This window comes from Antennarius striatus, chromosome 2 (assembly GCF_040054535.1).
Source record: "Antennarius striatus isolate MH-2024 chromosome 2, ASM4005453v1, whole genome shotgun sequence".
NCBI lineage: Eukaryota > Metazoa > Chordata > Actinopteri > Lophiiformes > Antennariidae > Antennarius > Antennarius striatus.
In genome coordinates, this window is record NC_090777.1 from 28,674,130 (window position 1) to 28,690,592 (window position 16,463).

The window sequence follows — 16,463 nt, forward strand, 5'->3', positions numbered from 1 at the left end:
CAAACAAAAGCGTCTCCCCTCATCCCCACGTGTTGCCGCTGAGATGGAAGTGATGGCAATTTCTTCAGGGTATCTAGATGATGTTGGATTTTTTTTTTTTTTACTTCTCATAACAGGAAAAACACACATTAAGAGTTAAGATTCAAACAAAAAAAACCTCTCACCTTGAGATCAGGAGACATCATCATTTAAATATTTGAACGTTAGCTGTGATTCTGTGGAGACCTGATGGATGATGGAACACTAATATTCATACAAATAAACAGCAACATCGTTAATCCTGTTGACATTTGGTGAGGGGGGGGGGACGACTCTAAGTGTGCTCAATTATAAAAATAAAGGAAACAGGTTGACAGGCGCGCTGAAACACTGTTTTGACCACTGCTGTCCAGGGAGGTTCCCTGTCTAAAGTTTACACAGCAAATGATTACGCCTCAGTGATTACGCCCTGGATACGTGCATGTGTGTGTGTGTGTGTGTGTGTGTGTGTGTGTGTGTGTGTGTCTATATATTTGAATGTGCACACTCAACGATCAACCTCTGCTAAATACTAATTACTGAATACTTAGTGCGGATGCCCTTTCTGTTGGGTCCCTTTAGTATAAACATTCATTATGGCTCTTTTTTCTCCTTTGTAGCCCCCATCATTATTATTCCACCACAGCCCCCGAGGAAAGAGGCAAGAGCTGAGACCGGGGCCGGACCGGGCTGGGGGAGAAAACACCGCAGAACCAGAGCGTCAGGACCTGGGAACGCACACAAGTGATATTTCTGCACAGAGATCAAAAAGCGTTTACCTTTAGATGTTTCCCTGATATGAATATTCAACATCCTTATTGAAATCTAATTTGGGTCTCCGTGTCTCAGGGGTCTTTTCATCAGTGCCTGTTGCCTGAGGCCACGGCTGATTGACAGCCAAACTTTAGTAAAGAGCAAACAGGAAAAAAAAAAAAAAAAAAAGGGGGAGATCTGGTGTTGGAGTTGTGAGCGGTGTGAGGCTGGAGCAGATGAGTGGAGGGATACTGTGGGAGGTGGGGGGGCTTCCATTGGGGGTGGGGTGGGGTACCTCACCTCCTTGCATGCATACACAAATAGAATGCTGTAGATTATTAGGAATTAAGAGTTAATAAGGAGAAACAGAACCATTTAACTATAAAAAAAACAAAACCCAAACCTCCAGTTAACACGAGATTATTGTTTTATTTGCATAGTACATAATTTAGTATTTATAATTAAAAAATTAACAAACGTCTGCAGTGAGCTCCAATTATTTTTTGATTCAATGGAAGTCGACAACGATATTGATAATTAACTATTTTAATTATATTTTCAAGCAAAATAAGCAGCCAAATATTCTCAAATCTCAACTTCTTTTTTGACATTTTACTTCTTAATGACATTGAATATTTTTTTGGTTTTTCTCAGACAAATAAGAAAGAAAATGAGATTCCAGATTTTTAAAAAAAAAAAGATTTCCTGATATTTTAGTCACACAGTGCTGTATGAATCAATCGCAGATTCAAAATGCACCTATGGCTGTGCTGAATGTATTTAGAACAATTTTACTCCCATAACATTTCACATAATGCATTTAAAATTGCTGTAAAACTATTTGTGAAAATTAATTAAGTCAGTTACCAGAAATAAGAAAGAAATGCTGATGATCACTGATGCAGACATTCCCATTTAACCTAAATGATTTGAATTTTATACTGGAGCAGTCAGTTACATTTAAACTGCTGCGAGAGCATTTCATTTCTTCTGCTCTTGTCTTATAACTGAGCATCTGACACTCTCTGCCAAAGGCACTGGATTTGTTTTTCTAAAATTACATTTCTAAATTTTTGTTTGGTTACTTGCATCTGTCAATTCTCATTTAGCAAAATGAGGAAGCAAAAAAACAAAAGAACTCTCAGCCTGACTGCAGGGGAAAGATGGTCGGCAATGACCAAATACATTTGTCTCTTTCTTTTTATGCCTTATATGATTAAAAAAAGAAAGAAATCAGAGCTGCCCATCTCTTGGTGCAACTCAAAAAATCAAAAAATTTAAACAAATCATACTATTGTTCTGTAAATATTAATACACCCTTTACCGGTTGGCCTGAAATAAGACAGACAACATGCTTGTGTACACACACACACCAACACTGTTCTCATCTGGCCAGTGGATTGAGCACGGTTTAATGTTATTATTGCGCAGGTGTGGGTCTTGTCCCTCAGGGTTCTATTAAAATGATGCCCCCACTCAATGGCAGCTCCATTTGCTCTTTAGATTTAACACGGGCCATATGTCTGGCAGGAGGCAAACAGCTGACAGGGTCTTAATTGACAGAAATCAACATATTTTGATGGCGTGTTTTTGTGTGCTGGTGTGCTCATAATACACACACCTTAGCGTGAGAGGATCGCTTTAAAGGGTCAATTATTTATCAGACCAGAGTTTGCAGAAGAAAGAAAGAAGTGTGTGTGTGTGTGTGTGTAGGGGGGGTGCTAGAATGAAGAAAGAGAAAACTCAAAGCTTCACATTACAGTTTATGTAATTCCATTCCCTTCATGTTGAAGCTGAAACCCTCGACTGCACCAGGAAACACGCTGTTCGTCGAGTGTTTACCGCGTGATTCATCTCGCTACACACACACACACACACACACACACACACACACACACACACACACACACACACACACACTCCATCCCTGGCTGCAGTCGAATCGATATCACCTCCGTCACAGAGAGCCCGATCGGGGGCTCGGGGGGGGGGGGCAAACAAATGAGAATTCATCCACTGCCATGGCCTCAGAACTCCATCAAACTGCAGGACTGAAGAGATGAAATCAGATACAACAAGCCTTTTTATTCCTGAATGAACTGCTTTAATTCATGGATACGTTTGGAAAAGTAGGAGAATGGTTAAAAGTAGTTTTAACTCACGAGGGACGAACCGACATTAAGCCAACAGGCACAGCGCAATTAACACATAAAACCTGTCAGTGGCCCCCAGTATCACTTTCCCTCTGAGGGGCGCAGACTTATACAGCCTCCTGATCTACCACGACAAAGTGCTTCGTTCTCCCCACACAATGACCAGTCTTAAAACGGGCCTCCATGTCATTAGGTAGTCCTATATGACAGTTTAGCTTTGCTCTAATTAGCATTCTGATCAGGGTCCGGAGAGACAGCCCCCCACCCCCCCAACACAGAGGAAGGACATAGGATGAGATGGCGACACAGTGAAATGTCATTAACTTGATGTTAATTACTAATTAATGGGGCTATTTCATTTACATGTATCTCTGGCTCTCTGATGGGGGTGGGGGTGGGGGTGGGGGGCTGCCTTTACTGGGTTAACCCTTAAAAGCCCCATAAGATGGGAGGGGGGAGGGTTTATCTCCCCTCTCCTCAATACTCCCCTTAACAGTTTTCATCTCCGCTAATGAAATAGCGCTCCACTCATCATGGTAATGTCTGCTTTTACAACGCCGTTCTGTGTCAGGTGACCCACCTCTGGAACCCGATTGGCTGTTTTTATACGAACTGAACATCAGAAAGACAAATTCACCTTCAACTCCGCTGACTTCTATCTGACTTGTTACCTTCACTCACTCATGACCCCCCCCATCCCTTTCTTTCTTTCTTTCTTTTCATTGCCACACAGCAGCCACAAGCCACCAGTCACCATGGCAACCTGAGTGGCTCGGTCCCATGAGAAGGGTTGTTGGTTTGGTTTGACTAGCGTCTGGCCGTTCACACATGGGCAGTGCCAGCTCGCCAACATGGCACCTAAGCGTCTCGCCATATGGCGCTTCGACATACGTCCTGCTAGCTCAGACCCGGGATCTGAGCCCCGGAGCGGGTCGGGACAGAACCGAACCCGAACCTCTTCAGCAGCTGACCCACATCAAGTGTCCAGAACTAAAGTTGTCAACTTTAGAACAGGAAAAGCTTCACCGTTCTCAACCGCTATGAACAAAAATACTCATCCGTGTTTTCATGATTGTTTTGCTTTTAAGAGAAATTTATCTCAAAGAAAAGGTCAAAAGGTCGTCCTTCCAGCATTTAGAGCCTAGATGTGATCTTGTGGCGTCTTTATTATTTGATACCGTACTGCCTCTCTGTGGACTTAGTGAAGAAATACATGCAGAACGCTCAACAACACACCGTTCCTGACAAAATATATTTTTATTCAAAGTTAATATGATTTTAAATACATATTTCATCACGATGTTACATTGTCTTGGGCTGAGGCATTTCTTTCATACCAATGTTCTTTTTTTTACTAAGATTATTTGATTGGAGGCTTTCAGTGGGCCTTGGGAAAACATGACTTGATCTACAGTTCAGAGTAACTTAAAGGTTTTTTGACCAAAACATTCCACTATTCAGCTGCTTGCAGACCCCAAATCAAACAATAACAGTTTAATTGCTCAATAACTACTCCTGTGTGCACAAAACCAAATGCATGATTTAAAATGCTGTCCTGTGGAGTGGTGCAACAGTAAAGAATCTAGAATATCTGGAGGAGGAACAATGAAGCGTGTAGGTAACTGGACCAGCAGTGGAGCGTGGCAGCGGCTACACGAACCCTGATATCCTCAGGAAGTCTGAGGATAAGCAGCGTGTTGAGGGCAAGACGGATTCCACCAAATGTCAGGAAATCAAGAAGGAAACCTCTCGTCTGTGAAGACACTGAAGTTTTGGACATTCCAAAAAGTACGACGGTCCCAGGCTGACCTCAAGGTCGACCTAGGTGAGTTTTTGGACATTGGACAGACGCCATCACAGTCCCTGATTTCAACGCCACAGAAAACCCCTGGCAGGATTGAAGCCTGCCGCCGCAGCAACTGAACGCCTTTGCTCATGAGGAAGACGGGGTGGGGGGGGGGGGGGTGAAGATTCCTCAAGACTTAACAGCAAATGTCGCTCTCTATACTGGAGATACTTATTGGAGGTGAAACGTTTTTAGAATGTAAAAGTAAATTATGTGTTATATTCTGCATAAACCACATACATGATCTCTCGTATCAAGTTATTGAAGCTGCTCTTGTTTGATTTGGTTTCTTGCACAGAGCTGATATATTATAAACCTGATAGGAAGCGGAGGTTGAACAAATCAGATTAGGAACAAAATGACACATGATGGTGAAAATAAAGAAAACACAACACATTTTTAAAAAAAATTTACATAAAAGAAGGCCATCCATCCATGTTTTCAAAGACAAGACGACCATGATTGTCTCGTCTTCGGCTGCTTTTCCACCTTGCCCCCCCCCCCCCTGATCTGCAAGGTGGGAAAAGTGGCAAGAGAAGGTCAAACGATCAATAACATTAACTTGTATCTTATAATTCTTCAGGTATAAAATAGTAAATGCATAGATTATTTCTATTTTTAAGGAGTTTAGATGGAAATCATCTACATGTAAAATGCTATCAGTAGAACTGTGCTGTAAATGCTAAATCTAACTAGCGATTGTAGCTCTAGTGAACTCAGGGATTATCATTGAATCCTCTCACCGGTCTCTATTCATTCTTAACGTGTAACATGGTGACTCTGGTACTTAACTCATTTCTGATAACACCACACTAAATGCATGAAATAGTTATTGCCTTACCAAATACTGACATCACATTTTTTTGTAGTGCATAATGGAAAATTACATCAAGTGTAATTTTCCATTATTTCCATTACGCTCCATCTGGATTGACGAGACACTGGCATCGACACACTTCTTTTAACCAAACCTGTATCCACAAGCAAGAAAGTGCAATAAGAATTATTCTTATTCCTCATTCATCTTATAATAATTTAGGAATAAGATTTCAAGAATAAGTGAGCAAACTAGACTTGCACGGAGGTCTATTTAGGTAAATAATTCGTTTTTTAATAACTTATAATAATTTGCTACTTTATATATATTTTTTCAGTCATTTCACTCTATACATTTTTTTGTTAAAAAAAAAGAGAATATAAATATATAAGGACTCACAATAGTTGAAATATTTCTATTCCAACCAGACATTGAGAAAGAAAAATGGAAATAATTCATATCCTTTGGTCTTTTTTCGTCAAAACATTTGAGTCAACTAATAAAGATTTGAGGTCTTGAAAGTTCCACTGGACTCTTTCATCCCCTCTGAACTGTAATGGTTGGATGAGTTTGTAACCATGGAGACGGGGATAACCGCAGCTAAATCACACCAAAATTACTGCAGCTGCAAAATAATTAGCAGCTGGCTGACGCAGTGTGACACTCAGTTCACCCCCCAGTCACACTGCGTGTGTGCGGGGCGGACTCGTGAAAGACGAGGTACACGAGGCTGGACTTCCTCGAATCATCGATCACATTCCCAAACCACCTCCTCCCATCCCTGCATGTAAGAACCCACCACCTTGTTCCGTCACAGCTGTCAGAGAACTCCTGGCACACACTCATACACACACACACAGAAACGACAATCCTAAACACCACACCAGCAGCCATTTCATCAATACAGCAAAAAGCTTTGACCTGGAGGTAGACGTTTTCTCATTCTATCCTGAGCTGTCAGAACATCCATCCTCTGTGCCTTTTCTCGGATTCAACGCTCCATCTGCAGAAGAGTTCTCAGTGATATTGTGCCGACTCTGGCTTGTGCTTTTCAGTAACTGTTGCAGCGCTTCCTACACGACAGTCAATCAAAGTCCTTTTTTTTGTTGTTACAAGAGCACGTTATCCATGTCACAGAAGTTGTCCAATTCCCCCAACCTGCTGGTTGTCCAAGGGTGTGTATCTTCCTGGGAGTGAGATTATTCTAGCATTTGGGCGTGATAACGGATTAGACGTGGATGCTGTGGTGATGGGCCTTACAAGACTCGATGTCAAACCGGCGAGCTTCAGCATAGATCAGGAATATGGAGAGGCCCAGCAGGTTGACTGTGGTGATGAGGGCAAACACAGTCGCCCATGAGCCCGTGGCCTCGATAAGATACCCCGAGACGTAAACCAGCACAACACCTGCAGAAGAGCACAGAAAGTCACCGCCGATCGATCGCACATTAATATGGAAGACACAAATGAAACCCATGCAACTGTTTTCCGTAGAGGAAATGTCACGGTTCATGAAAGCATCCCTCACAGGACTGCAAACTGTCACTCCTCTCCTCTTTGTGTGATTCATCTCACTGACTGTTCTGCTCTCTTGAAGCCAAATGCATGGAGTCACATAGGAGTCAGCATAGCTGACAGGAAGCACATCAGTTCAAAGTTTGAATATTGACAAGCGGATGAATTATTTCACCTAATGGATTTTTTTCAAGATGAAAACAGTAATTTTTTTTTTCAACTGCTGGTCAAAGATTCATCAAAGGTGTTTTGTTCAGGACGTGTCTGCTTGAAAAGTGTGGAAACTCACCTGAGAAAGCCCCACAAGTGTTCATAACACCTGAAAAAAACAACAAAAAAAACAGTTGCACGCATAAACATTTAAAAAACATATTTAATATTTCACCTTTATAGAAATTAAGTTTTTTTTTTAAGTTTTTCATTTAACTTACCAAATAAAGCTCCAGCACAAGACGGGGCGAGATCCTGAACGTTTACTGACACACCGCTGCAAAAGAAAATGTCTTCAGCCATTTAAAATGAAACGCCTACTAAACAAACTCTTTGTGTTTTCTGAGTGGCTCCAGAGTAGAATCAGAAATTATCCTGATAAATTATAGCCATTAAAAGTTATAAACATATTAGAGGAGAAAATAAATGCATCGCTGCTACACTCCTATTATTTATCCTGATGTGCTGCTGGAGTAAATCTAGATTGTAAAATATTAATCTGGAATTAAAGATATTGTTTGTTACCAATATTTAAAATGTGATCTACATTTCTATGTGTCACTCAGTACATAGGAGTATAATGTCAAGGAACAGGACATTTATGGGCCAGTTTAAAATACCATAAAAACATTTTTAAAAAATAGAAAAAACATCTACACACTTATTATTTACTTGTCATTGCATTCAAGTTCCATCATTGTCTTGACTTCATACCATTTACGTTGGCATGAAGTCAAGAACGGGGACAAATGATAAGTCTGGTGATGTATATAAAATTAAATTCTCACGATGAATGGATTACATCATCAAATTTAAGAATGAATGTAAAGAATAATAATGTTTTATTTATGACCTTCTTCAAGACAAACAAGCATGAAATACTCAGGATCCCCTGCCATGGGTGCATTTCAATGATAAGTTGAGCTGTTGATATCAGTTGCTAAATTAAATTAAAATGTAATAAATAAAAAAAAATGTATTAAATTCTTAAAACTATAAAATAGCACCTCTCCAATTCACAGGATATGATTCGTGATTATAGAGGTTTGGTGAAAAAAATGATACAGTTAAGCTCCACAAATGAAACATGATGAAGAGATAAATGAAAAAGATTGAACCGATTCCTACTAGAGCATTAATTTATTTGAGCGTTCGAATAGTAATGAGTTAATTGCAAAAGAAGATTATCCTTCTGATCAATTTTTCCCCTATAATTTTACATGTTGTTGTAATGCAACATGTTTGCCAGAAGGTGGCGTTAATGTACCTACAAGATCTTTGCTTCTGCTATACAGAACTAAGCAAGAGGAAGGCACAGTGACCACAATACAGACAACAGAAGCCTGTTAGCCATTAAAATAAATTAAATATTTTTTTTAAATAATTAAAGGAAAATAAGGTGCAACAACAACACAACCAGATCAATCACCAATCATCTGAGACTAAAGCTGAAGGTTAATACTAACTGATCAGTAGCTGATTGGTGTAGAGCAGTTCTTGATAAGTATTTTACTTTGATTTGATATGTACTAGTTCCTCCATTCTCCACAAGTGTGAGGTGGTTCTAGGCGCCAGTACCTGTGAGTGAAGGTGCTCAGGCCTATGGTGGCAGACACAAATGCTACAGCCCAGGGGAAGGTGTTGTTGCCACACAGAAGGAGGGTGAACACACTGGACAAACCCATGGTCATAAACTGACAGGAGGATTAATGCAAACAAAAACACATGAATCAGGATTTGACAGAATCCACTCAGTACAGACAGGATATTTATACACCGTACAACTAAACAGACGGCAGCAGACACAAGAAGAACCAGTCACATGTTTTACCTGCATCAACTTCCTCACTGAGACGGTGTTGAAGCCTGTAAGGATCAAAATAAAACACTCACATATCTGTGTTATCGTATCATTCTGATACACACTCTTCACACCTCCTACCTTGAGTGATCAGGTGGTCGGAGAGGCAGCCACTGAACAGCGAGGTGGGAATGGCGACCAACCAGGGGATGACGTTAAACACCCAACCCTGGAGAGACAACGTATTTTAAATGTGGGTCCAAATGAACTGGACTGCAATCAGCAGAACATCTCAGGTATATTTGAACGTATTCTGTGTGACGTGCTGTCTCTTGACAAGTCGCAATGCAGGTTTGAAATATCTGTGAGACGTAGATGGGCTTTGACATGATTTATCTTCCACATCCTGTACTCAGCAAGTCAGACGCGAAGTTTACACAAGTCATGTGATTTGTCTAAATAATAAATATGCGAGATTATGAAACAATCCTGTATGAACATATATTTTATATTTCCTTACCTATGGGTAGCTTATAAATAAAGACACATGCTGCTTTTGTTCTGTGCAGTAAAACTATGTGGATTTAAACTGCAGACAGGTCATCGAGTTCTCTAAAACTGCCTAATAAAAAATATTTATGACCTTTAGTGAAACAGGAATTTAATATCACGTCAGATCTGCTCTGGATAAAAATAACCTAAAAGTCCTAATTTGTAACCACGGAAACAGTAAATGACAGTCCTAAAATACCACCTGATTGTCAGTCTCCCGGTTGAGCTATGAAGGGAAAGCTTTTGTTGTGTTCAGTCAGTTTGTTCCAGGTTTTACAGACAGATATGTCCCAAGGGAAGCAAGCATGACATTAGGGCTGCATTCCATTTACATAACCAAACATCGAACGTCTTATTCGTCTTCAGGACTCATGTTGAATGACTATTATTTGATTTGTGTTATTTACTTTTGTTTTCGACCTTTGTTCCCTTTCAGAATTTATAACCTCTGGTATTTTAACCATCCTGTCAGACGACTGGATCTTTCCTTTACCCGCAGACGATGTAATTGGGTGTCACAAGTTTTTCTGAATCCATAAAGACAGGCAGAGACATGAACTTTGACGATTGCTTTAACCCACTATTGTCAGTCCAACTCCAGCATCTGACGTCTTTTCGTTCCTTTAATTTCTTTTATTTGATTAGTCAGTAAACATAAACATAATAAACATAAAGAAATCAGGTATATATTTTTGTATTGTAATAATTGAAACTGCTGTAGCTTAAAGCACCATTGGGCCTTGGTACAGAACTGTTACCATGACTTGTTGATTTAAGAGTTTAGGTACATTAATAATCCTTTCTTGACTTAAACATTCCGACCTCATTTTAAATAATGAATAAACTGAAATGCAAATAAAATACAAAATGATGTGGTCACCTCCATGTGCTTGGTAACACACAGCACATACTGAGAAGCTGCCAACCGACTTACATATACATTTTCAGCTACATTTCTCATGCAGCTAAGATAGATAGAAGTTTAAGAGTCATTAAGACTTATTTCTTATATTATTGAAATGTTTGTTATATTTAGATATATAGATCCACAGCTGCCATTATGGAAAATAAAAGCTGAATAAAGTCATAAATAACTAATGATTTGATGAAGATCAGATTAGAGTTACGATGTTGACACTGAAGCTCCTTCACAACTGAATCACCAGTGGCTATGGTGGAGGTATGTGAACCTCTGAGGACAAATATGTGATAAAATGGAAGGAGAAACGGTAAGGGTGTTACCTTGGCATCAGGGAAAGTGTCTCTAAAGAACGTCGGCAGCCATGACAAAAGAGTGAAGAAGGAGCTCGATGCACAGAGGTGCGTAATGATCACAGCACTGGTCAGGAGATGAAGGAGAGAGAGGTAGGGCATTGAAAATACACTGCTATATAAGTTATGAAAATCATCCATATCAAGGCCTTTGCCGTCACATTATCACCTCATTTGTTACTTTCAAGGTGGATCAGAAACACGAAATAAAACCACAGAGGTCCTCCCTGTCACAGGAAACAAGAGCACATGAGTTGTATGTGGAATATCGAGGAACGAAAGGAGAAACGGGGGGGGGGGGTATTGTTAAACCCAATAACTGAGACAGAAACAGAAAGCTGAGGAACCAGAGAGCAGAAATACTATTCTGAAAATCTGATAAATGTAGCTGCTTGTCTGCAGAAACCTCTTTACCGAGTTGTAGAAAATAAAATACATTAAACAATTTTCTACATTTTTCCTCTTAATTTTTTCTTCTACAATTTCTAATTCTCTGAGTAAGACTCTGACAATGAGAACATGTGGAATAAACTGACATGTCAGATGTTACATAAACCAGGATTGGGATGTTAGTGTAATATAGACCATATAGGCTTATGGTCTCAATGTCTGTTGGATGTGTAAAAATATGCCTGCTGATTTATAAAAAAACACTATAAAACTACTAGACTGAATGCACACACACACACACACACACACACACACACACACACACACACACACACACACAAACACACACACACATACAGTTATAAAATGAATCTCACCATATTGCAGGTTGTTTAAGGAGCCATAACCACCGTCTTTTGGACAGCTTAGACTGGGACCCTCCACTTCCCAGAGACTCCAAGGTAATGATGGGTCCTGAATACGCAGATGAACGCAAGCATATGAGCATAAGAAAGGACACAAATATTCTGCACATACACAAAGCAGCTCAACGGCTCCCTTGCCTTCTCCTTTGAGTAGACATTTCCATATGCAGTGGGCCCACAGGACTGAGAGGAGACCAGACACATAGAAAACACTCTGCCAGCCATACAGGTCCAACATGATGGAACCAACACCTCCGATCATCAGCGTTCTGAGAGGTTAGGGCACAAAGACATTCATGTCAGAATTTTGTACCGCACTGTGCATAGAAACATGAATTAAACCCTGCTAATAATGAATAACAAGTATAAAGTAGTACCTTGAGATACGAGTTATTTGAGATACGAGCCGTCACTCTGTCCATATTTGTGTTTGACATATGAGAAAAAATCCGAGATACGAGTCGTTCTTCGGGACACCACCGCTAGTTGGCCGATGGATACAACATCAGTGAGACTGGATCTCGTTCTTTACCACGTGGTGGCGGATGGATACGACATCAGTGAGACCGGATCTCGTTCTTTACCACGTGGTGGCGGATGGATATGACATCAGTGAGACCGGATCTCGTTCTTTACCACGTGGTGGCGGATGGATACGACATCAGTGAGACCGGATCTCGTTCTTTACCACGTGGTGGCGGATGGATATGACATCAGTGAGACCGGATCTCGTTCTCTACCACGTGGTGGCGGATGGATACGACATCAGTGAGACCGGATCTCGTTCTTTACCACGTGTTGGCGGATGGATACGACATCAGTGAGACCGGATCTCGTTCTTTACCACGTGGTGGCGGATGGATATGACATCAGTGAGACCGGATCTCGTTCTCTACCACGTGGTGGCGGATGGATACGACATCAGTGAGACCGGATCTCATTTTCATTCATGGATAAAGACATACTATAGCTCGTGTCTTCTTTTGCGTTTCTTTTCATACTTTATCATTGTTCACGTAAATTATAATTAATTATACACAGGTAAAGTCTGCATGTCTATTGGTTGTTAAAAATAACTCGTTTTTCCATAATGGTTTTTTTACAAGGCTGGAACAGATTAAAATGATGAATGGTGAAAATTTGTTTGATTTACGAGTTGTTTGACTTTCAGTCAATGAACAGATTAAACCTGTATTTCAAGGTGCTACGATAATATGAGGGGTTTTTTTGTGTGAAACTGTCTAAAATGCACACCGACAATATATAGTTAACATAAAAGTAATAATATCACTTATTTTATACAATTATTAATTTATTTATTTTTTTTAGAATTTTAAAAAAATGACAGGTATGACAGAAACTTTCAGAGGAGACAACCCTCACTCGTGTCATTCTATTAAAACGTGACTCACCCCAGGTAGGAGCCGCTCCCCACGGTGCTCATGAGGAACCCTCTCTCACTTTCCACCACCTTCTGGGAGCAAAGACTTGCTAGGGAGGGGTAATGAACCCCTAAGAAGGACACAACACATGATTAGTTCACATTTTGTGAAATTCCAACAAGCATAAACAACTATATTTGCTTTTACACACACACAAACATACACACACACACAAACACACACAAACACGCATGAATCTCAGGAATGACAAAATCACCACAAATATTTTGATAGGTGTGGAGCTGGTGGATGAAATGTGGTTCAGACAACACCTTTGTTTGTCAAGAGCTCAGAGGTAATTGTTATTTAGACGCACTCGCTGAACACACCGGCCTCCCCAGGGCAGTCCTGTTCTCGACTGCTCACCAAGTGACAAGTAAAAATAGTCAGACTCTGTAAGCCACACACACAACGATGCTGAGTTACAGGTTTGAGTTGATGCATCTGAAATGTCCTGCTGTAAACCTACTCAAAAAAAGAATGAAAAAATAACGTAGCTGACTACTGTACTGTAAATAAAATTGTGTTCGTTTCTGTTCTGCACTTTCCAATCTGATATGAAATCAGTTCCAAATCAGTTTTCCCTCAGTTCATGAGAAAATTCAGTAAAAACAGGGAAATAACATTAAATGATGATAGACAGACCGGATGGGAATGATGTCTCTGCTCCATTATAATTGCATCAGTTTGCCTTTTTACCAAGTTGGTGCTACGCAGAGGAAACGGGGCGTCTTTCTTCCTGCATCCATTATTTTTCATGTAAGTTGATTATTGGACATTAAGCTGTGTTGAAACATGTTTTTATTTTCCAAAGCCGCCCATCTCACCTTGCAACAAGCCCATGAGGAAACGGGACAGTGTCATGGAGACGATTGGCTCGGAGCAGAAGTGGGATAGGACGGGGGTGAAGGCTGTCATCGACCCCCAGGCAGCGGTAGACAGTAGGAGGACCTTCTCACCACCCACCCTGTTGACACAAGTCCCAGTCTGTCAAACGTTAACGTACGGATTTATATCATTTAAAGCTTCTTGTTAGATGTAGCTACAATTATTTGACTGACAAGCAGAACGACAGGAAAGACCACATTCTAAATAGTGATCCTACTGGGGTTGCATAATGCCGTGAGATATACAGTATATATGTACAAGTGTGTGTATATATATATATATATATATATATATATATATGTATCATGCTAAATGATAAGACAGAAAATATTCAGCTTTATTCTCTTTATCTATCCAGAACTGGTTGAACACAAACAATCTGTGTCCTGAAAACATTAGAGACCAACTGTTTCCCCACCGGTCGCTGACGTAGCCCCCGAACACCTGGGTGAAGCAGTAGCCCCAGAAGAAGCTGCCCAGCACCATGCCCGACTCGCTCTTACTCCAGTGGAACTGCTCCGCCATGCTGACGGAGCAGATGGGCATCGCCACGCGGGCGCAGTAGAGGAGGCACGTCCCCAGCAGAAGCACCACCGTCCACACCCTCGCCACAGGCCTACACGGGGGGGCAGAAAAGACAGCATTTGGGTTCAAAGGCGGCTTAGATTTTTGCTCCTAGTCTGTGAAAAAAATTAAAGGTGCACCGATGAAGAGAAAAGTTGTAAATCATTGATAAGAGCTATAAATCATCCTCACAAACTATTTCCTTGTGTGCCTCTGGCGCTACAACAGCGACAACTAATTACTCACGAAACTTATTATACTATATAAACACTTACAGGAACAGGGAGGCAAAACTATTTAAAACATGCCACTGGAAAAGCACGCAAATGGGGCACTTATCTATGTTCAATCTACCATACAGACATCCAGGGGGGGTACTTTTATGGTTTTTATTTTGAACATGGGGAATAGACGACTCCTTTAATAGGATAAGGACTTTATTGATTCCAAACTGGGATCAATAACACATTCAACCTTGAAGCAGCCACTAGATTCCACACATCCACTGTGTTTCAAAGTTAACTAATTTAAAACTGAACATCGACTCAAAGTAAAGATCACATGAACTGACTGTAGCGTCCTCAAAGTTAACGACGCAGCTTCAGGAGACGTGAAAAATATCTTCATTTTTGGTCGTGTCCCTTCAGGGGTCACCACATGTTAGCCGATCATCTTCATCCCTCACCAACATCCTCACCATCTCTCCTCTGGACGAGTCCAAATCATCCAAGTCTGTTCTCTCGGACTTTATCTGGTAAACATCTCACCTCGACTGTTCCTCTGACCCGATCCAACCTGATCACTCCTAGAGAACCTCAACATCTTCATCTCCTTCACCTCCACTTCCTGTCTTCTTTTCAGCGCCACTGTCTCTAATCCGTCCATCATGACCGTCCACAACACTGTTTTATAAACTTTGCAGTTCATTCTAGCAGGAATTATGAAAACATAGTAAATTCTTGTTATTCTATGTTCTTATATTCTTGTTAATCTGAACAGACGACCCACTGTGATCCACAGCAGCACCTGGACTTGAACCACTGCTGAAGGTCCAGACAGATTTCATTGTGTACATTTAACAGACACACAGCTGTGTGTGTCTTTACTGTCGGATCTCAAACCCCACAAAAAGCGCGTCAGCACTGCTTTGAGTCCATTAAGTCATGATTTAACATGATTTAATCACGGTTCTGATGATGGTGGTCAGCAGCCCTCTCACCTGGACCAGTAGCTGTTGGGTTCCGGCCACCTCCTCCGACACCCGGACACGGGGGTCCTGTCGGGCGGGTGGTTCTCCTTCAGACACACCAAGTCTTGACAACCGTTCTTGCCACATTTTTGAATAACTGCCATTCAACGTCAGTTTGACGGGGGCCCCTTCCTTAATCCCGTTCGGCTGATCAACCCAGTCCGTCTGGTCCCGGTCCGAAAGGCGATCGGGGGGGGGGGGGGTCCAACGAGCTTTTTCTTGGAGGTCTTTTTCTTCCACCGGACTCCTCCGAACCGGGCGGCGGCTAATGAAGCAGCGAAAGGGGAGGGCGCCTGCTTTTCCCCGATGCTCTGACTAATCCACGTGTCAATCGCCCCCCCCCCCCCCCCGCTCAGCCTCCTCCGGTGGAGCCCAGCAGTTCTCCGGGTGATCGGTAGGGTCAACCAGGAAGTGCTCCCTGTCCACCGCCTCGCTCCTAGCGGACACCCCCACCACCACCACCGCCACCACCCGGGGGGGCTCCGATACTTCCGGTCGCGTTGGTGCCGGTCCGGGTCTGAGGTGGACCGGGTCGAAAGTGACGTTTCCCCGCGCTGACAAAGTCGCC

General features: G+C 41.5%; 1 protein-coding gene across 1 annotated transcript; it reads right to left on the reverse strand.

Annotated features, from left to right (window-relative positions):
• Window positions 1-4,170: 4,170 nt before the first annotated feature.
• Window positions 4,171-16,195, reverse strand: slc17a9b (solute carrier family 17 member 9b). Its single transcript, XM_068305661.1, has 13 exons — window positions 15,866-16,195; window positions 14,501-14,698; window positions 14,022-14,161; window positions 13,165-13,264; window positions 11,891-12,021; window positions 11,705-11,801; window positions 10,908-11,004; window positions 9,255-9,342; window positions 9,144-9,178; window positions 8,891-9,006; window positions 7,534-7,589; window positions 7,392-7,421; window positions 4,171-6,994 (listed from the first exon to the last, which is right to left on the reverse strand). Exons 1-13 carry the CDS (start codon window positions 15,997-15,999, stop codon window positions 6,816-6,818), a joined length of 1,401 nt encoding a protein of 466 aa, XP_068161762.1. The 5' UTR covers window positions 16,000-16,195; the 3' UTR covers window positions 4,171-6,815.
• Window positions 16,196-16,463: the final 268 nt, after the last annotated feature.

Bases quoted from the DNA above. Each gene is read 5' to 3' on its own strand.
- slc17a9b (XM_068305661.1), bottom strand. From the start codon at position 15,999: ATGGCAGTTATTCAAAAATGTGGCAAGAACGGTTGTCAAGACTTGGTG. The intron at 14,162-14,500 runs GTGGGGAAACAG...TTGTGTCAACAG, and splicing joins GGGGGCTACGTCAGCGACCG to GGTGGGTGGTGAGAAGGTCC. The intron at 7,422-7,533 runs GTAAGTTAAATG...TGTTTTTTTCAG, and splicing joins TTGTGCTGGAGCTTTATTTG to GTGTTATGAACACTTGTGGG.